General features: G+C 44.5%; 1 protein-coding gene across 6 annotated transcripts; it reads left to right on the forward strand.

Moving 5' to 3' along the window:
* The first annotated feature begins 175 nt into the window (after positions 1 to 175).
* Positions 176 to 26,106, forward strand: IQCB1 (IQ motif containing B1). Of its 6 annotated transcripts, XR_012765010.1 has the most exons (16): positions 293 to 743; positions 1,577 to 1,739; positions 3,453 to 3,582; positions 5,819 to 5,912; positions 6,987 to 7,086; positions 7,430 to 7,602; positions 10,775 to 10,887; positions 11,526 to 11,635; positions 18,750 to 18,892; positions 19,316 to 19,464; positions 19,930 to 20,058; positions 20,434 to 20,590; positions 21,673 to 21,902; positions 24,169 to 24,304; positions 24,807 to 24,974; positions 25,082 to 26,106. XR_012765010.1 is itself a non-coding variant. In XM_075430187.1 (14 exons), exons 2-14 carry the CDS (start codon positions 635 to 637, stop codon positions 21,900 to 21,902), a joined length of 1,800 nt encoding a protein of 599 aa, XP_075286302.1. In that variant the 5' UTR covers positions 176 to 264; positions 519 to 634; the 3' UTR covers positions 21,903 to 22,178. The 6 variants fall into 6 exon arrangements, 3 of the variants coding, with proteins under 3 accessions (XP_075286302.1, XP_075286303.1, XP_009941671.2); XR_012765008.1 differs by having other exon boundaries at positions 24,807 to 26,106; XR_012765009.1 differs by having other exon boundaries at positions 24,220 to 24,304; positions 24,807 to 26,106.
* The last annotated feature ends 381 nt before the right edge of the window (positions 26,107 to 26,487 follow it).

A 26,487-nucleotide genomic window follows, 5' to 3' on the forward strand; every position in this document is an offset into this window, starting at 1 on the left:
GGCTTGGATTGGGCGGCGGAGCGGCCCTCCGTAAGTTTCCACGAGTAGGTTTGTCGGAGGAGCCAGCCCGCACGCCGATATGCAAATGACACCCTCCTCCTTGAGGGGAGAGCTGTGGTTGGCGGAGAGCGGCCGCGACCACACAGCTGGGAGGGGAGGGGGATGCGGGGGAGCGATCTGGGTTAGATACGGCGGGTTCGGTCGCCAGTTCCAACCCTCCCCCCCCCCCCCCCGGCTCCGAAGTGGGGGAGCCCCCGCGCGGCGGTGAGAGGGGTCGGGGGTGGGGAAGGGGCTCCCCTTAGAGCGGCCGTGAGGGCCCCGCTGGCCGATCGCCGGGCCTCGGCGGCACTGAGGCGGGAGAGGCCACCGGTCCCTCGCCGCCCTTCCGCGGCCGGGGTGCTGCTGGCGGCCTCTCCCGGGCTGCCCTGCCGGAGCCCGGCGCTGCCGGCAGAGCCGGTCCCGCGGCCTCGAGAGGGGGCGTGGGCGGGACCTTCCTCCATGTTTGTTTCTTTCCTCAGGGGGAGCCCGAGGCGCGGAGGACGCAGCGGCCCGAGGGACCCCGCGCCTGCACCGAAACGATTAAAAAGCGAGCGAGGCGCGGGCCCATGGTACCGCGGGCCGCTCTCCGCTGCCCATGGCCCGCGCGGGGCCGGCGGCTGCGGAGCCCCGGGTGCTGGCCTTGGCGGCTCGGGTCGCGGAGAGCGGGGAGCGGGACGTCCCGCAGCTGCTGCTGAAGCTGAAGGGTAATGAACGCCGTCTCTGAAGCGAAAAAGGATGAGGTGGCGAAGCACGGACAGTCATCCTGCCTTCCGCCTCCTTAGACGCAGGAGGCTTTTCCGAGAACGCCGGGCGGGGCTGGAAGCTCCGTAAGGCTGATAACGCCCTCTCGGGAAAAGCCGTATCAAGTGGCGTTTGGCTTGGCAGCGGCGAGGAGGAGGAGCGGGGCGGCAAATGGAGAGGAGGTCTTCTGGCCCTCCCAGCTGCACCCTGTCTGTAGGAGCCCTGCTGATGTGGGCAGGGAGCTTTGCGCTTGGTCAGATCATTTCTCCCAGTGCTTTTGGGCAGAGAGCTGGAAGGGCTGTCAGCGTTGGCTGCTGAGCTCTTCAGCTGAAAGCGCAGTCGCGAGCTCCTGTGTGACCCCCCCGTCTTCCCTTCTGCCGCAGAGCCACCGCTCGTAGAAGCGGCAGGAACAAGTCGGGTCCTGTTCTAAATTGGGACGTAATTATAAGGAAGCTGTGTGTTTCACAGTGGCTGTGGTTTTATCTGGCCTAGGAAATTAATACAAATGGGCCAAGTAACGTGTGTTTTACTACTAAATGTGTGATCGGAAAATGGAAGCGTCACCTTCGCTACCCTTCCCGATTGTCGTATAATCTCACAAATTGATTCTAGCTGTAGGAGTGAAAAATGCTGACAAAATGTTTTATGCTGCTGTTAGCACTTTTAGAATTGCCTTAATCCTGGCTCTGTGTGCACACACCCTGCTAAAGTTTTGGAAAAAGAAAAAAAAAATCAAAAATCTTTTACATCAGAATCTTATGCTGCTTTCTGTCTCTCACATGCTTTCTTCCCACAGAAATTTTAAATAGTGTTTCCTTGGGGTGTGAAGAATCCAAAAAAATTAAGCAAGACATATACGATTATGATCTTACTCAGTACTGCATGCTGGTCCTCAGACAAGACCACTCCCGACTGCGTGGAGGCTGGGCTATTGCAGCCCAGCTAGCAGAGATACTAAGGTAAAAAAAAATTGCTGAGAAGTTTTTTTTCTAGGCTTTCATCTTGCTCTTTTTCTTTTCAAGCTGTAATACATTGGCTTCCATCCAGAACAAGGCTTGTTGTTCAGGAAGGGCCGGGGTTAAAGTGCAGGGAGCAGGCAAGAGCAGAGGGGTCAGGCATAGCCTAATTGGTCCTGTTTAATTCATTCGCATTGTGTTTCATTGGGCTGGGTAAACTGTTTGGTGGGAGCAGTTTTTGTGTTGGCTTTACCTTTTTTTGTGAACAGTACCCATCAGTGTCACAGTTCTTCCTCAGTAATTGCGAATTTTGAATTGCAATTACTTTAGAAAGCTTGTTTACTTAGATTTCATCTTGTAAAAATCTTCAGCCTGGTTGACCCACAGCTTGGCTTGACTATTCAAATATCTATTTAATATACCCATTTAAAAATATCTATTTACATTTTAAATATAATAGAGGACACAGTTCATACAGACTAGATAGCTTGATGTAGTGATATTGTGAGAGTGGCATAATGAAGTTTAATTCACAGCTTGTAAATAAGACAACTTTAAACTCAAATCCCCAGTGATCCAATCTCAATCTTCAGTGTCAGGAAAAATAACAAGCTTTAAATTTTCCCCAAGTTGTACTTGATTTTGTCTTAACTAGGGAGCAAAATTCTAAGGCATGAAGCAATTAGGCATCCATCTCTTATTTATGCCATATCTGCAGTATGAATTTTTAATGCCAGGAATTTAACTAATAGATGCATGATTTATCACCAGAGTTGCATGATGCTTAAATCATCCCCTATAAGCTATTTCAGTTTGCAGAGAAGACTGAAATTTATTTTAGCTATAAAAACGTTCTTTTGTAACTAGATAAATCTCAGTTTCATGCCTACAATTTACTTTCCAAGGGCTTTGGTAGGCAGAGCTTTGCGTGTGCGCATTCACAAAAAGCTAACAAAGCCTAGGTAAGATGTCAGAAAGCAAAATTCATGAAAAGTTAGGAAGACTATTTTGTTGCACGGGTATCACTGCAGAGTTGGACTGAGGGTTGGACTAGATGACCCACAGAGGTCCCTTCCAACCCCTACTATTCTGTGATTCTGTGAGTACAGAATTGAAAAACTTCCCAGTTGTAAAACACGTAGTTTCTTGTAAAAAGTCTTCCAGAAATGACTGACATGTTTGCGGTGAGTAAAGTAAGAAAACCGAGATCTGAAGAACTGATTTCTAGCCCATATGTATTTCTCAGTTAGAGGAGAGTTGCAGACAGACTTGCTGAAGATTTTGTGGCAAGTAGTGTTTTTTTATACGTATTTTCATTGCCTGATCTGCACCCTCTTCATGAAGTTTCCTTTATCAGGTTTGTGTCTACCTTTCTATTTTATGACCATCAGAGCCCTTCCCTAGGAAGTGGAACGAGCCTGAACAGATTCTGGGAAGCTAAAGGAGAAAGTGCCTTGGATATGTTTTCAACAGAGACATGCTGTAATGAGTAGTAATATCCTTGCTGTCTCCAGTCTGCCAGTGATTCCTCTTCCTTTTGAGGCAGCTACCTTGGAGCCAGTCACAGCACTGAACTGTTGTTCAGTGTTGAATTGTCCCATGCCAGTGAAGCATTTCTCCTCTGATCACGTGACATTCATTCAAAGATGTTCAAACAGGCCCTCGGCTATTCAGGTTAATTTTTTTTTCTTCTTTTTTTTCTTTTTCCCATTTCAGTCATTGTTGTGTAGGACTAGAGGTAAGAGAAGATCCTGAGGAATTTTACAAGAAATTTCTTCCTTCAGCTATAGATAACCTGCTGTTTTTGGGAAGACGCTTGCAAGCACGATTTATCCGAGCAATCAAGGTATTTAAATTTCATAGATAAAAGAGCAGAGAATCTCTGTAAACTTTCCAAGATTACGTATTGTGTAAGTAGGATATTATTCTATGGACAGTGTATTATGAAAATCTGTTTTCCAGAAATCACAGTAGTTTTTCATATGCCTTGGAGCTTTGAAACGGAAATCTGTCATCGTGGAGCATTCGGCCTATTGCATATGCAAAGCTAGTTTGTTACCTTAGGTTTGTTTAGAGAGTTTGGCTACTGCTTTTTGCAAGTTTCAAAGGCAGAGGGAAGGAATGCAATTATAAATAGGATAGAAGAATTAGAGGAGTAGGACAGAAAAAAATGCCGTACAAATGGCAGCATCCCAGTCACGGTAGTGTCTTTTTAACTTTGCATATAATTAGTTCAGTCTTTGTAACGTCTCTGTTCCCACTGCTTTATTCAGCTTTACAAAAAGGGTTTAGGAAGTCTGAAGACTTGAAATCAGACTTGTTGTCTTCTGTTTTGCCATACAGTTTCTGCCACGAAATTGGCAAAGAGTTCCAGAAATGCTCACTGCTTCTGAACCTGCATGCTGGGAACCCCAAAGGCAGAATTTGTAGATTTGAACACTTTCTCGCATTTCTCTCTCCCTTTGCAGGCAAGGGTTTTGCCCAGTTAGGTTCCCTCATGCTTTTGGAGCATTCAGAGTTCCGGAATCAGCAGAAAAAAAACTCAATAAACAAAACCCACTAATTATTTAAATTATCAACCTCATGGGTTCTGATAGTTTCTTTGAATATCCCTGTTTCCCCTTAGTATCTCATTTCTTGGCTCACTGGCTTCTTGCACTTAGTTAAAGTTTTGCTATGGAGTATTGTGCTGGGCACCACAAACACAATCAATTCTCAGAAAGTATCGGTAGAGCAACATATTTTCTGTTAGCTCAATACTTTAGAAGTGCATTTAGTGTTTAAGAAGGAAGCTTCCTGAATGACATCCCAGGAAACTCGAGTCTGATCCACAATATGTAATTTCCCCCACACTTTCCTTTTATGTCTCAGCCTACATGCTACTTGAGTCATGCTTGTGGGTAAAGATTTCTTTTGAATGCAAATGCAGTCTATATTATAATTAGTAATTTGGCTTTTAAACCTTGTGGTCTCAGAGGTGACTGGGCACCCAGACTTGGTGCTTGCTCAGTGGAACTTTGGAAATCCCACTCTACCAGTGGAGATTAGTAGTTTGTTCTGCCCTCATTTGCTTTTTGCACAAGTCTTTGAAGTCAAAGGAAGCACTGAAATAGCTTTCAGAAACTGACGTATTGCCAAAACACAGAACAGATAATATTACAGCTTATTACTGTGATTTTGTATCTCTCATTGTCAGCAAGAACCAAATACAGAGTTAAACCATGACTGGCGGCTGGGACTTACAGCACGGGTCTAGGTATAAGACTTTCCAGAGTTTCATTTGTTGGAGGCTCAAGTCATGTGGGAGATATCAGGCCGAGTGCTTTATGACAACGTTTGTCAGCAGTGTAGTACTATCAAAAGCCCCTTTACTGTCCACACGCGTTTTTAGGTTTTAGATTTCCAATGGCTTGTGGCTCACACCTGGGATACAGACTCTAGACTGTGTGTGTGTATGTGCGTTCACATGTTAAAACCTGGGTTCTTCCTGGTCTTTTTTTACACTCCAGTGTTACCACAGGCAAGCTCATAACCCAGTCTGTTTGGCAAGCTGATCAGACTTCACCTTGACAGTGGTTTGGTGTTTGCTCCCAGACCTCCAACTAGGAGGTGCTTCTGAAGCCTCACCATGCCAGTTTTTAGGAACCTTTTCTGTTTGAAATGTGTCCTTCGCCACTTTGTACCCCTTTTTTTTTTTTGTGCTTTAACCTTAACTAATGTATTTCCCACTTTGGGGATTAAATCTATGATGCATTTGTACTGAGCTACTATTTATCTTTTTAGCCCTCCTGTGCTAGCAAATATTTTTTAAGGAGTAAGCAAGCCTTCTCTCTCCTTGTTACGCTGTTTTCAGGATTGGATGCTTTTTTTAGTATGTTTGGATTTTCTTGATTGATCTCTGGCCTTGAAGGACTCTCAAGTTATTTTTTTGACTGGTTCCTGCAGTTTCACCAACCACTTGGCAGTTTGATGGAGTTTTGGTCTCCAAATCCCTGGAGCATACAAACCTCCCCACTGCGTCAAGCTGAAGTCCTCTAGTGAAGATATGTACACGTGCTTTTAGCTACTTCTCTTTTGTCTAGGATGCAGAAAAACGAGATTTTTTACGCTGGTTCCAAACGGTAACTGATGCCATCTGCTGGCTCTTCGGTGGGCATGTTCAACTAGCAGCGTGTGGTAAGGGAAAAAGTAAACTGATAAAATACCTGAAAATTTGCTTATGGCAGCTACAGCTATCAAGAATCACTCCTAAGCTAATCTCCACCTAGTTTTCTAAATTGGAGTAGATGTTAAATCAATCTCTTAAAGTAGTCCACTCAACAGAAACAGCAATATCTAAAACGGAAAAGATCCGCTAAAGGGAAATACTAAAGAGTTCCCCTTCTAGTCTTTCAGAGATAAACATTAAAAGTGTTTTCCTGTAATTTCCCTTTGTAAATCTAAACCTTAAAAAAAAATCGTGTTTGTTTTGTTTTTTTCCTGATAAGGTACAGTTGATATTTTTGCCTGTGTGTGATTAACATATGCAGAAATTTGACCAGAGTACATTGCTGGCCCTTGAAAGTGGGTAGACTTGAAAACAGATTTTTGAAGTTCTTGCTATGCCAGGAAAATTTAAAAATATCTAACAGACTTCACTGTACATTTCTGACCAAAATAAGCTTTCAATCAAACCAATGTTAATCACACTGATTTTTAAAAAGCAGAATTTGTTTTTGTTGCTAATATAGAACAAAAACTGAAGGATAGTAAGCTGTGTAACTAAAAATTCACACGGCCAGAAAAATTATTAAATATGTAGACACTGATACACTGGAATAAAAAAAAATGGTGTTTTAATGACATCAGTGGGCTTGCATTAAATAAATCTGGCATAACAAATTGTCAGGGTTGAAGTCTTATCTTTCCGGATATTGTTGCCCAGGGATAATTCTGCTGTTGTAAGAAGAAACTGGTACTAGTGTAACATAAAAGGTTTTAAAGCTTTTATTCCATTGCAATACCAGTGCCTGAGTGATATCCGGAAGCAGAAAAAACAGGGCTCAGTGTGTGTTTTGGATGTTGAAGTAGTTTACTTATTCCAATAAGTTTCAGTGTAAAAATTATAAAAGAGGGAGTTTGTTCCAGAAATGGTATCTGGTTTTACTTGCTATGGCTTATGTTCCATAATGAAGTTTATTTGGTTTATGGTATTTTAAGTCTGGTTCTGATTGCATGATTTCTTGTTTCCTTGTTTTTGTCTTTTTGCAGTACTGCAAAATGATCACTTCCTGCAGTTGTTAATAACAGATGATGTCGACACAGCAATTACAATGATGTCTGTTTTACACAATATTTTGAGGGTCAATAGGTTAGTCGTTTTCCTATCATTGGTCTTTCTGAATTTTAAATTTAAAACTCAGTTCATTTCTGCTTGGTAAAATCGAACTTTTTTGTATACAAGAATTCTGGGAAATAATAGCTATTTTCTTTATCTTGTTTTTAAGTTGAGGGAATGGGAATCAGTTGCTTGAAACAGTAATAGTGCCTGGATCAGATTTCTGGTCCAGCTAGCTGGGTGTGTTGGCTTGCTGAATGCCTGACATCTCTAAAATAAGTCACTGTTAAAAAGCTTATAGTTTGTGATTAACACTGCAATTCTGTGTCCCTGCCGCCTTTTTTTTTTTTCTTTTTTTTTTTTTTTCTTTTTAAAGTTCTGTCTTGCTTCAGATTCAGGAAGAGACTCTTCACTCTGTTTTGGATGAACTTGTTTATAAGCTTTCATCTACCACCAATCCTGTCATAGGAAATGCTGCAACAAAACTACTACTGTTGGTGGCAAAATCTTGCAAGCAGCTTGTGAAGTTACTCACGACTCGCTACAAAGGTTTGTAAACGTGCACGGGACCAATCGCCCAGCCTCCTCTTACGTTCACTCTAAAAATACAAAGATGGAGGCTTCCTGACTTGGTTCAATAACTATCTGACACCAATGGAAACTGCAGTGCTGTGGGGTTTTTTCCTTCTCTTCTGTTCATTTTCATTGTAGTTTAAGGTGCCACATCTCTTTCTGTTTCCGAGATTTATTTTCATCTGTGTATTGAGGACTCTGCATATGGCAACTTGTCTCTTAAAGGTGTTGTCTGTTGTTTCCAACCTGATGGGCGTTACTGCTTTCAATGTGATGTTCCGCATCTTTTTTGCTGTGCAGGTTGGGTATGGAGAGATCCTAGCAGCAGGGTGCCTGTACTGCCACGGTAAGAGCCGTATGTCAGACATCTGCCATTTAGGCCGCACCTGGAGTGCTGTGTTCAGTTTGGGCCCCTCACTACAAGAAGGACATTGAGGTGCTGGAGCGTGTCCAGAGAAGGGCAATGAGGCTGGTGAGGGGTCTGGAGAACAAGTCTTATGAGGAGCGACTGAGGAAACTGGGGCTGTTTAGTCTGGAGGAGGCTGAGGGGGGACCTTACTGCTCTCTACAACTACCTGAAAGGAGGGTGTAGTGAGGCAGGGGTTGGTCTCTTCTCCCAGGTAACTAGTGATAGGATGAGAGGCAATGGCCTCAAGTTGCGTCAGGGGAGGTTTAGATTGGATATTAGGAAAAATTTCTTTACTGAAAGAATGGTCAGACTTAGGAACAGGGTGCCCAGGGAAGTGGTTGAGTCACCATCCCTGGAGGTGTTTAAAAAACTTGTAGATGTGGTACTTGGGGATATGGTTTAGTAGGCATGGTGGTGTTGGGTGGATGGTTGGACTTGATGATCTTAGAGGTCTTGTCCAACCTAAATGATTCTACGATTCAGTGTGGTGAGGCTCACTAATCCAGAAGCATGGAAGTTTTACTTAAAACCGACTTCTGACCCTGGCTGTTACAGGTCTTCTTATCTGATAGGTGCCGCTCTCTTACCGAGGAGCTGACTGTCTTTTGATACCCAAGTGATCGGAATGAACTCTTTCCAAAAATTCATGGAATGAGTTTATCATTTTGCCTTGATGCCTTTAGATGAGGAGGCTGAGTATACATATAATTTGCTCTATGTTGTTCATTATTTAATGAGGTGTCCCATTTAATGTTTCTATCTCTAGCCTAGCAGGGAGCTCCAGGAAGCCCCTTTGTCCTCTGTCATGCCCATGGAGACTAAGAAAGGCTTTGATGTTTGCCAGGTCTTTTTTATTCTGGATGTTATTGATGGTCAAAACAGCCTGTGAGCAGCCTCAGTCCTTTGGGGACAGGAACAGCAAGAAGTGGGTATGCTAGACAAAAAGGTCCAAATCCCTTTTTTTTATTGCTTGTGCTGACTGCTGATTAGGCAGTACCATCAAGATAGACTTCTGAACCAGCTTTGCCACCGTTTTGCCTACAGAATTGAGAAAGGAGGGCTTCCTGCGGTACAGAATGAAGTATACCATGCCTAAGGCTGGTACCATGTTGTGGATTCTTGTGAAGCTGCTGTGATGGTCTGATTGTCCCAGCTGTGCAATGCTGGCTTGTCTGAAGAGGTGCAAGTCTCACTCAAAGGACTATGCTTCATTTTGCTCTGGAATCACAATATGCCACAGTCACTTAGAGATTCTTCACCTCTCTTCTGCACACGTTTCCTGCTTCCACTAAGAAAAAAAAAATAATCATGGTTTCCTCTTTTTTTTTTCTTTTTTTTTTTTTAAAGTTAGAGTCCGTATGTTAGTTTTCACCCCAGCTTTGGAATCCTTTAAACAGTTTGAGGAACAGCAGCAACAAAGAAAGCATTACAGCATTTCCACCATCTGGCCATCTCATTGAAGTATCTTGCCTTCAAGTGGCTCAGAGCCGTTGCCAGTATGAGGTATTTCAGTGTAAGCTTTCTGCCAGTAAAGGCAGCCTGCCGGAGGTGAGGACATCACCTGAACCTCACATCTCCAAGACTGCCACAGTCTTTACCTCAGGTTTCCAGGAGGGCCAGTTTTTTTCCTGTGCGTGGGTTGACACATCTGAGGGGCTTGAGGTGTACTCCCTGTCAGCAGCTGAAGGGTGCCTCTGGCTGTGTAGTCTGTACAGAAACTGGTGAATGGTTGCATCAGACCCACAGGACCGCTGTGAGGGAACTGCCTTGTGTAGCCAGGCTACATGCTTTTGCAGAGCTCAGGCAGCTTCAGGGCACCCACTGGCTCCATTTGGAGTCTCACCTGTCTCCTCAAGTGCTTAACCATCACCGTCGTTGCAAAATGGTGCATGTGTGATAGAACAGATGTGCTGTTTCTGTTGCATGAAGGACTTTGTACTCCATATCCAGATCCTGTAAGTAAGTATGATGGATTCCTTGGAGTTGCCTAGTGTGTGAATATGCTTATGGACAATGATTTGAAGACAGATAAGTTACTTGAATCTGTAGTTCTTCAGGAGGCTATCCAAACACGTCTTCTTCCTGCCCTCCTTCCTTTTCCCTCCAGCTCCCTGCAAAACTTTCAAGCTCTGGGATTTGCCTGATACAAAGCTAAAAAGCGTGCTATTGTCTGTCTGTGTCCTGTTCGCAGCACAGGGGGTGTGTGTTGTGGGGGGAAGCACAAGTATGCTTTTTAGCTACAGCGAACCTAGAAAGCTGTTTTGTCTCAGGGATTGTATGTGCATGTACTCACAGTTAGACTGTGCTGTACAGATAAGAGATCAAAGAATTCCAGTTATAAATAAATAAATTTTATTACAAAAAATATGAAAGCAGTGCTAATAAAACCTAGCACTTGCGTAGTGCTTTACATCCTTTTAGTACCTTACAATGACTTGCTGATAAGACACTGAAAGTACATTGATAATTTAACTGCCAGTTATGTAGACACAATAGATAGTGACTTGGACATACAAAGTTATGATCGCTGTATAATACTTCTGTGGTGGTTGGAGCACCAGATAGTCATTGATAATATTCTGCACTGAAACTGAAAGATGCCTGAAGGCGTTCAGCTCCAATCTAGTGTTCGTTTGCACACAGAATCAGATTTGATTTTTTGACTCAAATTGTTAGTCTGAAATCCTGAAAAGAAGAATTTGTCATAGCGGCGTTGCATGCTGCTTCTCTCTCTTTTAGGATTAAAAGGGCTTTTAAATAAACAGTGGACTGGCAAAGGATTTGACAGGGCTCTCAATCAACTCTTGGACGCACTGTACTTGGAACAATCCAACGGAAAAGGAGAAGTGCAGGTACTGAAGTTTAATGAGACTTTTGTATGTGAAATCCTAGTTACATGAGATTTATATATGTCTAGAATGGATTTACTCTCACTTTGGTGATGCTTTTCAAAGCCTATGTTATTTTTTCACAATATTAATGGATTTTTAAGTTTCCTATTTATTAAATTTTTAAAAAGAAAAAAGAATGTGTTGCATTTCAGTGATTTTTGATCATACTGCAAATGTAACATTTTTTTCTTCTGCTAATTCTCCGAAGTTGTCTTTCTGTCCTCTCTAGCGTTTATTCTGTTTTGATTGAATTACCTTTTGAAATATCAAGTGCTTCAGATGTTTTAAATACAAATTTCTAACATTGATAAATGCAGCTAATGCATATTTTATCTTTGTGCTGTAGATTCATTTGTTTATAACAGAGAGCATCGATCCAAGTGATCAGATTAGCTGGCTTTGAAGCAAGTACAGATTTTGTGATAATAACCACTTTACAGGACCTTAAATTTCCCAAGCTCTTACAAATACTGAATTTTTATGCTTTTGAAAACTGATGGGTTTTGGCCAAATGTTGAGATTGTTCCAACTATGCAAGCAGTAATAAAGTGATTTTATATGCAGAGAAAATATACTACCAACTGTTTTATTAATTTCAGAGGCAGCATCAAGCAGCTTGTATAATCCAGGCTCTGTGGAGGGGATTTCAGACAAGAAAAAGGCTGAAGAAACTACCCCAAGCAGTGACCACGTTACAGAGAAGCTTCAGGTAAGGAGTATGGCTTTGTAAAAAGCACTAGAGAGACGAATCTAGTAAAAAGGTTTGGTTTGGTTTGATTTTTTTCTCAGGTCACAGAGTCACAGGAAAGATACAGGTCATCTAATCCTATAGCCTACTTGGACGGGGGCCAGCCTCAAAATGGGATCCAGCTGCTCAGGGCTGTATCCAGTTCTGGAGGTCTCCAAGGATCGAAATCCCACCATCTCACTTAGTCCCTGTCCTGGTGCTGCATGACTTGCCTTGTGATGAATTCTTCCGTTACAGCCAGCAGGAATTTCCTTGTTGCAGCTCTTTACTGCTGCCTGTCGTCCTTTTTCTGTGCAACTCTAAGAGTCTGGCTCTGTCTTCCCTTCCTTTACGTAGTGGAAGACAGAAGTTAGATTTCCCTTCCTTTAGCCTAAACAAACCCATCTCTTTGCCTGTCTTTGTGTGTCATACATTCCATTGACCTAATTGTCCCCAGCTGAACAGTCTCTATCCCTTCACTTCGTCAATAGCTGTCTTCTACTGGGGGGCCCAGTAGAGTGCGGCCACTATTCCAGGTGTGTCCTCAAGAGTGCCAAGTAAAGTGAAATAATAATCTTCCTTGACCTGCTTTGCTTTTGCCTCTGCTTTTGCTAGTGCAGCCCACTGTGCAACTAGCCTTTGTTACTGCAAGGACATGCTACTGGCTCGTGTTCAACTTGTCACCCACCAAGAACCCCAGGTCCTTTTCATTGGAGCTGCTGTCCAGATAATTGGTGCCAAACCTGTCCTGGTTCATGAGGGTTTTTTGTGCCAGGTTTAGAACTTCCCATCTGAACTTTGTGTGGTTTCTGTTGGCCCATTTTTTGTGTTTGTGGGGGTTCCTCTGAGTGTCAGTGCCGCCCTGCATGGGAGACTGTGAGGACAGTCTTAATAAAGTCAAGGCAAACGACATCCGCTGCTCTCCTCTCATCCACAGAGCCAGTCATCTCATCACAGAAGGCAATCAGACTGGTCATATGTGATCTGCCTGTGATAAATCTGTGCTGGCTATTCCTGTTCACTTCCTGTCCTTCCTGGAAATAACTTCCCTGAGGATTTGTTCTTATGTCATAGAATCATAGAATCATAGAAAGTTTTGGGTTGGAAGGGACCCCTAGAGGTCATCTGGTCCAACCCCCCCGCAGCAAGCAGGGACACCGCTAACGAGATCAGGGTGCTCAGAGCCCTGTCCAACCTGGGCTTGAAGGTTTCCAGGGATGGGGCCACCACTACCTCTCTGGGCAACCCGTTCCAGTGTTTCACCACCCTCATTGTAAAGAATTTCTTCCTTATATCCAGCCTAAACCTACCCTGTTTTAGTTTAAAACCATTACCCCTCATCCTGTCACTGCTGTCTCTACTAAAAAGATTGTCCCCATCTTTCCTATAGGCTCCCTTTAAGTACTGAAAGGCTGCAATCAGGTCTCCCCGCAGCCTTCTCTTCTCCAGGCTGAACAAGCCCAACTCTCTCAGCCTGTCCTCATAGCAGAGGTCCTCCAGCCCTCGGATCATTTTTGTAGCCCTCCTTTGGACCCGCTCCAACAGTTCCATGTCCTTCTTGTGCTGAGGGCTCCAGAGCTGAACGCAGAACTCCAGGTGAGGTCTCACCAGAGCAGAGTAGAGGGGCAGAATCACCTGTCTCGCCCTGCTGGCCACGCTTCTCTTGATGCAGCCCAGGACACGGTTGGCCCTCTGGGCTGCCAGCGCACATTGCCGGCTCACGTCCAGCCTTTCGTCTGTCAGTACCCCCAGCTCCCTCTCGGCAGGGCTGCTCTCGATCCTTTCATCCCCCAGCCTGTATTGATAGCAGGGATTACCCCGACCCAGGTGCAGGACCTTGCACTTGGCTGTGTTGAACCTCATGAGGTTCACACAGGCCCACCTCTCCAGCTTGTCCAGGTCCCTCTGGATGGCATCCTGTCCTTCTGGTGTGTCAACTGTACCACTCAGCTTGGTGTCATCTGCAGACTTGCTGAGGGTACACTTGATGTCGCTGTCCATGTCATTGATAAATATATTGAACAGCACCGGTCCCAGTACGGACCCCTGAGGGACTCCACTCGTCACTGGTCTCCATCTGGACATTGAGCCGTTGACCACTATCCCTTTGGCTGCGACCATCTAACCAATTCCTTATCCACCTAACGGTCCACCCATCAAATCCATGGCTCTCCAATTTAGAGAGAAGGATGTTGTGGGGGACCGTGTCAAAGGCTTTACAAAAATCCAGATAGATGACATCCATTGGTTTTCCCGTGTCCACCCTTGTTGTTACACCATCATAGAAAGCCACTAGGTTGGTGAGGCAGGACTTGCCCTTGGTGAAGCCATGCTGGGTGTCTCGAATCACCTCCCTGGCCTCCATGTGCCTTAGCATATCTTCTAGGAGGATCTGTTCCATGATCTTCCCAGGCACAGAGGTGAGGCTGACAGGTTGGTAGTTCCCAGGGTCTTCCTTTCTACCCTTTTTGAAAAGGGGCACAATGTTTCCCTTTTTCCAGTCACTGGGAACTTCCCCTGACTGCCATGACTTTTCAAATATCATGGAGAGTGGCTTGGCAACTACATCAGCCAGTTCCCTCAGGACTCTGGGATGCATCTCATCAGGTCCCATGGACTTCTGTACATTTAGGTTCTGCAGGAGGTCCCGAACCTGGTCTTCACTTGCAGCTGGAGGGATTTTACCCTCCTGGTCTCCTCATGCCATTCATCGACTCGGGAGGGGTGAGGAGAGAGGTTGCCAGTGAAGACTGAGACAAAAAAGTTGTTGAGTACCTCAGCTTTCTCCTCATCTGCTGTTACCAGTTTGCCGGTCTCACTCATGAGCGGGGATACGCTTTCTTTGACCATCTTTTTCCAGCTGACATACCTGTAGAAGCCCTTCTTGTTATTTTTCGCATCCCTTGCCAAGTTCAGCTCCAGCTGTGCCTTGGCCTTCCTGACCCCATCCCTACACAACCGGGCAGCTTCCCTATACTCTTCCCAGGCAGCCAGTCCCCGCTTCCACTTCCTGTGCAGTTCCCTCTTCTTCCTTAGTTTGACCAGCATCTCTTGCCTCAGCCATGCCGGTCTCTTCCCTTCTCTGCCCGACTTCTTACACTTGGGGATCGAGAGCTCTTGCGCTCTCTGGAACACATCCTTAAAGACCTGCCAGCTCTGTTCTGTTCCCCTGTCCCTGAGGACCGTTTCCCAGGGAGTCCTTCTGACTATCTCCTTGAAGAGCTGGAAGTTTGCCCTCCTAAAATTTAGGGTCCTGACTATGCTCTTCGTTATTCCCATTTCCCTTATGTCCCAGGGCATGAGTTTGGGCTGACCAAGAGTTCCTTCATCTTGAAGATGCCTTTTTCCAGTCAGCTGTTATTTCTGAAACATAAACGTAATGTAATGCCAATATGAGCTGTTTCACTACAGATTCTTTAAGCAGAAATGTCCAAACACTGTGCTTTTCCAGCAGTACCAAACTGCCACTTCTGGTGCCAAAAGTGCTCCAACTGTCCCTTTCCCAGCTGCCAAACTTCTCAATGAAAAAACTTACTTCTATGATGCTTTTATGTTTTCAGTGTAAAAAATTATGGCATACGGAGAACTGAAAGTGTGGCACACTGTAGCATGGGATTGCACTAAATAGCACTAGAAGATGATGTAATGGTGGTTGAATAGTTAACCGGTTCACAGTTAACTTGACAAAAAATTCCACCATAAATTGAATGTGGAGCTGTCTTGGAGTTTCCAGTCTGCCATGCCAGAGTGCTGCAGAAACCAAGAACCATAGCGCTTGCTCAGTATAGTGCTTGCAAGACTTTGTTCTTCATTAATATTTGAAATCTTTGACTCTCAGAAGTAGAGTCACTTCGGTGACCTAGAAGTAGTATCCTGTGACTTGGAGCACCACAGAAGAATGAAGCTACATCAGTAATGCTTGTTTTATTTCAAGTAGGATGTCAGCAGTAATGTTAGCACTTGTTAGGCTAACTCTTTTGAGACATTTGGTGTGAATTTAACATAGGTTAATCATGTACATGAAGTTCAGACTCCACAGCATGTATTTTCAGCTTTTTTTTGCACATTGAGCACTTGTCAAAACTAAATCTTAGAAATCAATTAGTCAAATCACATTGCATTATGATCAAGGTGTTAAGAGATCAGACAGTTACGATTTGTCGTCTTGACTGGCATCAAGAAGATACTGGACTAGCTAGGGTGTAATCTTTAAATGCTGGAAGATTTGCAGGGACAAGCAGTGTGTCCGTTGAGGGCCACTAGCCACTCCAGCTTGTGTGCTGAAACACCAAGAGTGACAGACATCCTTGTCACTCCTTTTTACTCCACCATACACTTTGAGCCAATATTCCTTCCCTCATCAGGTACTTTGCAAGCCCGCAGGCCGTAATCATAGCCCAGCAGGCTTGGATAACAAGTTAAGACAACAAGGCAAAGCAGAAGGGAAAGGGCAGCAAGGCTATCAGCCTTGACTGTCTTGTGTCATATTTTCAGTATTGTAAGCATTAGCGCATGCTTGTTAAGTAGTCCTTGAGTAATTTAAATAGACTTTTGAATGTGTTTATTTAATACTGAGAGGAATGGGAATGTACTGATACTTAGAGCTGTGTGTTCATGGCTCAGTCAGTCCCCATGTACTGAGTACAATATAGAAACTGTACAGCTCCGGTGTTGGGTTTTTTCTGTGTAGGTCAAAGCTGCAGTTAAGTCTTGTGCTGCAAAATAGTGTTTGGAATAGTGTAAGCGTGACCTTAGAAAAACTTTCAAGAGGACTTCTGAATTTTTAACAGTCAGGGTTTGATTGTATTAACAGATTTATTTTAGAACAAGTGTGGTTAAATGCTGCTGAGGTTGAAACTCCAAACTTGGGTCACCTGCAGCTCCAGTAGATTTTAAACTCTGCAAGTCATAAACTTCTGAAACTCTGTGGTTTCAGAAACGTCTCCTCGTTTGGTATTAAAGCCTGTAATCTCTCCTTGAAGTTTGTTCACTGTTACATAGCTAATTGTAGAACTGTTAAAATGGCAATAATTTGTATTAATTGTGTCAAAAATCAAACCGTTTTATATCTATAAAGAGATGATCAGAGGGAGGCTGATCTGCGCCGTGAACTGCTGAAAGAAGCTTGGATCTTACTCTGTGTGTATTTTACATCTTTTCAGAGGTGTTTCCCTGTCACAGTGTGGTCTTGTACAAACAAATATGTCTTATCATTAGGAGGAACAGAGAATGAAGAAGAACATGTGTTTTGCAGACTGCATGGGAAAGAATCAGTACCAAAGAAACATTTAAATACCTGACCTGCTATTGGTAGTTTCACAGATGCACATCTGAGAAGTTCATGAAACGTTCTTGTTTACCATCTAATGGAGCTCATAAAAATTTATAGGGAGAATTACTAATAGTTTTATCAAGAAAATGTCATCAGAAGTCCTGTTTGATACTATTTGATCCTGTTTGATCCTGTGACATCATTCTGCTTAGAAGTATAATGTGTGCCTACCTGGATTAAACATGCAAAGATTTACAGCTCTAATTCACAGAAACACGTGGGCTGAAAACCTTTAGGTTTGTTGCGACCGTTCTGATGTAATCACGTGTATCATGATCTGTCTCTGTAGGTAGATGTGTGGGCACGCTTCAAGTCTGCATTACTGTCATAAAATGTTTATGGTCTCTCAGGCCATGGTGGAGGCTGTTCTATCAGTTAGGGCCAGACCTTTAAATCCAGAGCATCTCTTGTATAAAATAGCTTCCATTCCATCTTTCCCCACCCAGTTATGGAGACTAAGGAGAAAGTATGCTTGGTTGAAAAATTACAAGCCATTTTATAGTAGCAATGGGAAACACACAAATACCTTAATAGTACTGTGAGTCTGAAGGTATGTGACATGCAGCAGTACCAAAACTGCTGGACATTAGTTCTAGTCTACAGCCTTTTTTTCCCTTTCTGGCACCTTTATGCCTGTGCTCTGTCCATTTGTTCTCTTCCCTAGTGCTGAGGTGCTCCATTCATTGTCTGTGGAGAAGTGCTAGAGGAGAGCAGAACTTGGGGCAGTGGGCCCAGTGGGGGTACCCGGGCCCTGAGCGGGCAAGTCACTTTGCTGCAGTGGGGGAAGAGGAGGAGTTGCATCATTACCTCATTATGGGGTGGACTCGTAAAGTCTCAAGTGTTAGGCTGCTAATGAGGTTAGGTCCACTGGGACGAGAAGGGGTAGTGAAAGGAGGGGGGGCCGTAGCTCACAGCTTCTCATGCTTCGCTGAGACCATGTCCAAGTGGTCTCAGAAATTATTAGTATCGATACATCAGTGTATTTAGTATCAATATATTAGCCTCTATATTGATATGTTGGTGTGTGTATAATTGATATACGGACTATTATTGGCTTGAAGACACCAGGGCCAGCTGCAGACTTTTCAGTTGTCTCATCTGTGAAAGATATGCTGAGGCTTTTCCAATGCCAATCACAGTGGGGCAACATCCTAACATCAGATTACAACAACTAGTACAGATCAGAAAGAATTTGCAAGAAAATTCTTTCCTTCTGTTCTGCTAACAAAATCAATGGAGAAAATGTGTCAGTCTGTATTTCCCTGAGAAAAAAAATCCCTCCAAATTTAAGATGTGAGCCTTAAGAGCCAACATTCTGATCTGCTCTTGCAGTCAGTACAAAAATAATAGTACGTATTATGGAAAGCAGATGCCGTGCATGCTGAAGGATGCACTGGAAAAGGTGCATACTGGAGCAGATGGCTCATGTTGTTTTACCTTTTCCTTAGATGATGGAATAAAAATTATTGTTCTAGTTCATGCTGGCTGTGAATGTCCCACATGGAGCATTGTCCCCTTCAGGGTCCCGAGAACTTTATCCGAAGTAAAAATATATCCTTTGATAGCAGATTGAGTGACTGGCTCAGAATTTGTCATGGCTATAGACAGTGTGGTAATTTGTTAGCTTGTGGGTAATTTCTTGTTGCTTGGTGTGGTCCTGCAGCCAACAGCTGGGATGGCAGATTATTGCCATTTAAAAGAAAGAGAGATGCTTTTAAGAAACTTATAACTTAAGCTAATTGTTGATGTATTTGTGTATTGCAGAGCTAAACGGGAAAAGGAGCTGCAGCATTTAAAAAAACAGAAGGAAGATGAGGCTCTAAAACTGCAAATGCAACTTCAGAGGCAGAGGGCCATGAGACTCTTCCATGAACAACAGCTTGCCTTACTGGAAATAATCCATGCCAGTATGATTTATATTAAACTATATCAGAAGATTGAACGGTCTGGGTCTCCTTAAGAACAGTTTCCCCAAATGTATTTCCTAATCTTGCATGTCTCTTTGCACTGTAGTCTTACTGTCTCTTCTCCTGACCTAATTATCTGACAAAGAACTTGCTAATTCTACAAGGGCTCAGTAACTACTGATCAAGATCTGCTGCCTTCAAAATGGTGCCGGAGAAAGGGGAGCCCAGTTTTCTTGGGTTACAAAGCTCCATTGCAGCTGCAAGTCTCTGAAGCCCACAGCTAGCAGACCTTGGATGAAGAGGGGTTTTTAACTGACAGCACTGAAGCTTTGTTTGGTACTATGTGATTTGAGGATTAAAAATGCAAATTGTTGAAAGATCCCAACCCACTGCCTTATAACTAGATTTTTGTTACATTTGTAGGTCAGGTAAATAAGTACATGGAGGAAATGGAGGGGAAATCAGCAGTAACTATCCAGAGATTCTGGCGAGGGTATAGAGCAAGAAGAAATTTTCATCGACAAAGACAATCTCTTAAGGAGTATAAAGCAGCTGTCATCATTCAGAGAGCAGTAAGTGTATATAATGTGTTCTAACATTGGATAGGACTGAGTGAATTATTGTGATGTCTTGAAAAGCTCTGTTTATTCTCTTACTGTCGAGGTAGCCATAATTTATTAAAACATTGTTCAGAGGATGATAGTCTAGAGCCACAAGTTGCTTAGACAGGTTAAACCTTGCATGTGTTACAAAGTCTGATACAGTCTTGGAGCTAAAATGTAAGAGCTGCCATTTTGAAACCTAAGGCTGGGATTTCACCACACTACAGATGAGTCAGTAATTTATTATGAGTGTTCTCACTTGCTATTTAGCATTCATGCTGGCCATTGTACATTGTCTTTGCAGCTTCATAGCTAAATTTATGCTTTAACAGATGCAGTACTGAAGCATTTTTCTTTCACTGGTTGATTACAAACAGAGCGAGAAGACAAACTTCCTGTTTGTGACTGTCATATTCTCATATGTTCTTTACAAAGGCTTGTAAATTCTTGGAAAAGCGAAGAAGGAGGAGACTTCTCTCTCCTTGGAAAGATCCCAAGGGAATGACTGATGAGCAGAGACTGGCTTTGCAGCAGAAGGTGGATGACTACATCAAATTGCATCCGGTCTGTTTCTTAGTCATTTCATAATTCGCATTAATGATGCAACATAAAATACATTAGGGATGAAATATATTCAGCTTCATAAATTCTGATCAAGATAATCCATGTGAAGTATGCATATATTAACCCTGCTTGTCTGAGAGCAAGGTACTAGGATATCGGGGATTTTAACTGTTAATCTAATAAAAAGGGTCAAACTGTAATTGGAAAATTCATATACTTGGTGGTGGATCGTTTTGCAGAGATCTGCAGAGGAAGCAAAATTATTAAGATAACAATTAAGAACAGCATTTGCATTACTTGTTTAGATATTATTCTGCCCCCAAAAGATTTAAAATAACCAGCTCCTAATGGTAATAAACTGTTATTTTCCTCCAGGCTTCCCAAATGTCAGAAGAAATGAGTAAAGAATTACATATGCACGCCCAGGAAAAGCTGGCACAGTTTCTGTGGAGGAGCAGACTGGATCAGAGAGCAGTGCAGCGGAGAGAGGCGTTACTGGCTCAAGTCAACACCGATGTGGAGCTGCTAATGAGTATGTGACTGCTCTGGTCATAGTTTTGATTACTGTTTGGATGAAACTAATTTAGAGACAAAATTAGAAGGAACAGTGGTAAAGCCTCATTTCAGAATTGATACATCTTTCTTCCTTTGCCATATGCCTTGTCTTGGGATTCAGGCTTTGTTAGATTAGGCTGTAGGTTAAGTATATACACCTGCTTGTCAAGGAGCAGCTTATTCTGCTGCTAGAAGTCTCTCTCTGATCACAAGAAAAGCAATGGCCCTGTGAAAGGCATTAAAATTAGTAAGAAGGGGATCTTGCACAACCTCTCGGCTCTACGTCTGTTTTGCTTTGTTCTGATTTCTTGTGTTGTAAGCAAGCTGCTGGTTGAAGTGCTCTCACCTCTTCCAGATAAAGAGGGAAGTCTTTGAGCTATGAATTTTTAGTCATGTTTTCATTTTCTCTGACCTGGCTTTATTTGAAACGGCATTCACTATTGTGCTATCTTAATTCCAGACAAGTAGCCTGGAATGAAGGAACGAGAATAGCAAACTGCAGCCACCAGAGAGCACCCAAGCAGGACGAAATTCAGCAAGTTATTGAACTGCATTACTTAGTCTGTCACGTGCTATGTCACTGCAGCTCATCACTCCCTGAAGAGGGAAATCGGCAACACGCTCCTACACTGTGCTGGGTCCCCCAGGCAGGGAATAGGCAGTGCTGCTGGGTCAGAGCGGTGGAAACACGATAGTGGTGTCACCCTGCGCCAAGAGCGCTGATCCAGCAGTAGCAACCAGGAGCTCCTCTTACTCTTAGGTCATAGTTTCACAAGAAGTCATTTTGGTGGATGCCACCACCGCACCTGCATGAAGTAGTCCTACTTTTCCCCCCTTCTTCTCCCTCCCCCATTATGTATTTATTTTTTTCACATTAGCCTAATTTGGATCACTTCTCCAATCAGATTTATCATGCAGCCATAAAATTGTAATGCCAGCATGGGGAAAGCAGTGACTTAGGACAGTGCAAAGTGGGAGGGCAGTGCTCCTTCTTTTTTTGTTTGAAATACTTGTAAATCGCAAACAAAATACAGAATACTCTTCTCCTTGTTCTTACAGATGCTCCAGGGTTAGCAGAGGCCACAGAAAAAGATCTTGATGTCTTTATGAGTCGATCAATCCCTGTAGCTACCAGGGCAAGACAATCCCACAACACTATGCTGAAATACACTCGCTGGCCATGGTGGAAGAAGCTTGAAGATGAGTTTATGGAGGATGATGTCATACCTGACGATGCCCTAAATGCAGAACTGGGAACTCTGTTTATTGATGGAAGGAAATCCTTTTAGGTAACAGGCAGAAGAATTTCTTGTTCAGTCAGACTCATACCTTGCACTATGTGTTCACTTGGGTGTGTTTTTTAAGGAAGGAAAACACTTGAGTTGTAAGACAAAGCACTGAAAAAGACCAAAGCCTTATTTCAGTGCATTTTACTTATTAAGAATCTTTTCCTGTACATCAACAGTTAGATCCTACTGATAGTGCTGTTGCAAATAGGATTTAAATACTGTAGTTGTAAATGAGTATATTTTGTAATTTATGTCACTTTAAAAGTAAGTTCATAACCTTTGGCTTTTCAGTTCTTATTCACACTTGGATGCATAAAGAATCATGCCATTGTAAAAGCTTTTATAGCAAGACTTTTTATCAGGTGATGTGCTTTGACATAAAGATGGGTTCAGAAGAAACCAAGACATCGATAAGAAGTTGGGTAAGGCCTAGGCAGGCTGGGTGCTTATGGCTGGGTAGAACAGCTACCATTCAGCACAAGCAGGCTTGGCCTGAGGAACCTCCACCAGCTTCTTGATAGCAGCAAAGGAAAAAGCAAGGGGAGGAAAAAACCGCCAATATTCCTGGATTACATGTGTTTTCATTTAAAAGCATGCAGTTCTTTCCACAGACAGTGCAGTGCATTGTAACATGGGCGCAATCCAAACTGTTACATGGGATTGTAGCCTCAGTGACCACCTGGACCATCGGCTCCATCTTCCTAAACCATGCAGATGCTGTTCAATCCAGAAAGGTCTCCAGCACAGGGCCTCTGCAGTCACTGTGACCCTGTACACAGTAAAAACCTACAGTCAATGGCAGCGGAGGCTGCTGGCTGATGTGCCCAGAAAGCAAGGAGAACTCAAGCTGCAGCTGGTGCCATAGGTGCCTATGCTGTTTTTCAGGTGACAGGCCCAGAGAGTCTTAAGAATCAGATCTTACCTTACTGCAGAGGAGGAAAAAGCACAGTGATTTCTGTCAGTTGTATGTGGGCAGCAGTACTAGTTCAGCATGTTTGTTTTCTATTCTCTCTAGAAGGTTTTCAGTTTTAATTTTAGTGGAGATGAATGGAAAACAAATAAATAGAAATAGTGGGCAGTAGCCCAAGCCCATTCAGATGCTGCTGATACACTGAAATTAATAACTGGACAGCTGCCAAGAGGAAGAGCTGTGCTCTAAGTTACTAATTTTTTCAACACAAGCTGTGATTTGGAAGCCACTGAACTGGCTCTCAGTTCCTTTCTTGGAGAGTTAACTGGTGGAACAATGCATTAAGTATTCGCCAGGGCACTTGCATGTGTCTGTTACGTGGTGTTCTGCACAGCCCTGCTGTTAGTTTTAGGCTGTGCCCATAGCAAGACAGGTCCCCTACAGCCACCAGAGTGGAGGGGCTGGGGGGCAGCCACCGAGCGCTCCAGGGATGGAGGTGACCCCCCAGCAGCTGCAGAGCCCTGGCACTGGAGAAGGCCCGGCATCTGGGGATGAACTGCAGCGAGGCAGCTGTTCCCTCCCCGTGTCCTCTGTGCACACCGTAGTCCTCTCTGCCATGCAGCCACTGACCCAAACTATTTTGAGACCGCAGCTTCTCCTGTTATGTTTATTCCCAATCACCCTCATTATAACAGCTCTCTAGCTCAGGGGGATGTTCTCAAAGGTGCTTTGCTTAATGTATTTGATGGAAAGAGATGAGCCCCCCTGGCCAGTGTTAAATACCAAGTGAATTATAGAGCCATCTTACCAAAAATCCATTTATTGTAATGGTAATGGGCTCTGCCACTCACTGCCATTGGAGTTGATAATGAACTCCCCCTTTGGAATACACAGTTTCCTGGATAATGGAGTTTTTTTAAGTGAACAGAGAGCCTGGTGGAAGGTGCAGTCTTGCTGGAGGAATTCAGTTGTTGGGTCATTTATTAGCAGCCCAAGTTCCCCCCACCCCACCACTGCCCTGATAAATAAAAATGCCTCCTCTTACTTGGTGCTTGTCACCAGGAGATCTCGGTCATCTCCATTTTACAGACCCAGGAAACCAAGGCCAGAGAGCCACGAGGGAACACGCCTACGGCCGTCTATAACCATGTAACCCGTTGCTTGCTGCCGCTGCTGTCCCCGGCACAAAGGAGCCAGTGCAACCTGCCGGGGCGGGGCTGGGAGATGCTCTTGGATGCCGGTTGCTCTGGCCAGCCTGGAGCGTGGGCCCAGCAAAAGAGACCCCCAGCTCCCCTGCTGCCTGCTTGGCTCACGGGTGGGAGGGAGCTGGCATAGCTTGGCTCATCCTCTTTTCAGGTCCTCTGCAGCACACACAGGGCACATTGCCGGCAATTTATTTCGCTACAGCTCCTTCTGGGATAAAATACTCCTGCCTGAGTAACGGGAACAGACGCGGACAGCTGAGCAGAAGCCACCTCCAGCCTGCTACCAGGTGAACAGTCCTGTCTGGGTTATACGACCACCTCTCCACCGTAGGAGAGGCCGTGAGCCGAGATGAGTCTGCTGTTGCTCCCACAGACCACAGCCATGCTGGGAAAGCTGGGAGCTGTTACTCGGGCATAAACGTGCCGCACCGGTGGTCCAGCCAGCCAGGAAAAGGGGCAGAATTTGGTCGTGCGCAGCAGGTCTGGGCTGTCCTGCTTTGGATAGCGAGCGGGCCTGCCCCGGCAGCCTGGAGACAGAGCCTGCTCGCAGCAGAGGCAGCGCGGGGCTGCCCTCCCTCACCGGCGGAGCGACAAAGCTGGGGGGCCACGCGGTGGCATGAGGAGGGGCTGAGGTGAAGCCACAGCTGCGAAGGCGGCGGCGCTCAGGTCATTAAATATTGATGCCGTCTAAGCTGGCCTGTGGGGGCAATTTAGCTGAATTGCAGGTTTCTGTTGCTGTGATAAATTGGACCAATTTGTCATGTGGTTTTGTTTCTTCCCTCCCTTAAGTAATGCTATAAAGGAGCATCATTGCTACAGTTTCAGCAGCAGCAAACAATCTGGAAAACAAGATTTTCTGATGGATGTGGATAAAAAAGAAGGGACAGTGACTGTTCTGCCGAAGGTACCACCAGAGTCGTAGAGCAGGAAGATGGCAGCAAAAGGAACAACAAAAAAGTAATCACTTGGCCCTCTCAGGGCTGGAGACAAGGCAGTGTCCTCTGCTGGCTCCTGCAATTGAGGAAAATTCCTGTTTATGCAGACATACTTTTTTTTTTTTTCAGCATTAGCTGTAACTGGACTCTGTGAACAACAGGATGCTCATCTCCAGCAGAGACACAGGCATGCGCGTGAGGCTGCACTGCTAAGTCCAAGGGCGTCTCCTGGCCTTCAGAGCAGCTGTAACAGGAGCTCTGAGCTGAGGACAGGAGATGACCCCGATGCCATTTCACCTCTCCATCCCAAGGCTTCCACTGCTGATTTCCATGGGAAGAGAAGCTGGTACAAACATCCACTCTCCACTGCAGAGTACCACGTCCATCAAGGACAAGCTGAAATGAAGGCTTTCTCCAAGTAGTGGAATCAGAACTGTTTGTAAACGAGCAGGCGTCCCAAAAGGAGGCAGCTCTTTGCAGGGGGAGCTGTGAAGATCACCGCAATTGGTCCCCAAGTTCTCCGTATCATCAGTCTTCATAGCGCAGTAGTGCTGGGTCATCCTCCAGCCATCCTTGCGTACAGTGAAAAACTCTTTAATAAAGAGATTGTTTACTAAATGAGCGCTACATGGGCCCGGCTTTACCAAGGGGAGCTAAAGGAGGGTGCCTTGCGGCCCCTCTCCCCTGCCTGCCCTGACAGCCAGGCTGGCTTCGCTCCGGCTGCCTTCTGAGGGCCAAAGGACAAAGTTGGCAGGTGAGGACCAAGGTCAGGACACCGCTGCTCTGGCAGTTTTTCCACGCCTGTGCCAGAGAACTCCTCTGTGACCCCGAGCGCATTCTGTCTCCTCTCTCCAGATGAGGCTTACTGAGGAGGCTTTCTATACGCGTTGTGGCTTGTTTTGAGACCCTTCAGCATGGGATGCTGTGTGAGCCCACTGCCACCAAAATCCCTTTCTGCTAAGGTGAAATGGGAGTTCGATGGGCCCCTGAAAGAAACAACGTGTATAGTCTGGTCTTGAATACACAGAAAGAGCTCAGGGTTGCCATGCCATTTATTTCTCTTCGAATTCAGCTTTTCACTGCAGAATTCAGTTCTCTGTTTAATTACATCCTCAGACAGGAACAATGTCTTTACCTATGCTTGATCACTTAATAAACCCCATGAAAGTGAGCAATTCTGATCAGGGAAACTTCATTTAATGCATCTCACCAGCCGAGAACCTGCCTGTTTGGAACAAGATGAACGTACCAGACAGATAATAAGGCCCAGCTCAATCTAGCATTACATGATACAGCTGGTCAACTGCGACACTTCATCCTAGAAACTACCAAAGCAACCGTTAAGTTGGCCAAGTCTGGAAGGGAAGAGGTGTTCAAGCTGGCACTGCCACCCCCAAAATGAATGGTGAATTAAAGTAAAATAGTTGCAGATGTAGGATACAACTCGGTTCTGTGCTCAGGAACAGGGAAAAACAGAGGCTGTGCCATTGCCTCGGCTCTGTCCTCCGTGTGGAGCGAGCCTGTCGGCCGGGTTC

Source organism: Opisthocomus hoazin, chromosome 9 (genome assembly GCF_030867145.1).
Source record: "Opisthocomus hoazin isolate bOpiHoa1 chromosome 9, bOpiHoa1.hap1, whole genome shotgun sequence".
NCBI lineage: Eukaryota > Metazoa > Chordata > Aves > Opisthocomiformes > Opisthocomidae > Opisthocomus > Opisthocomus hoazin.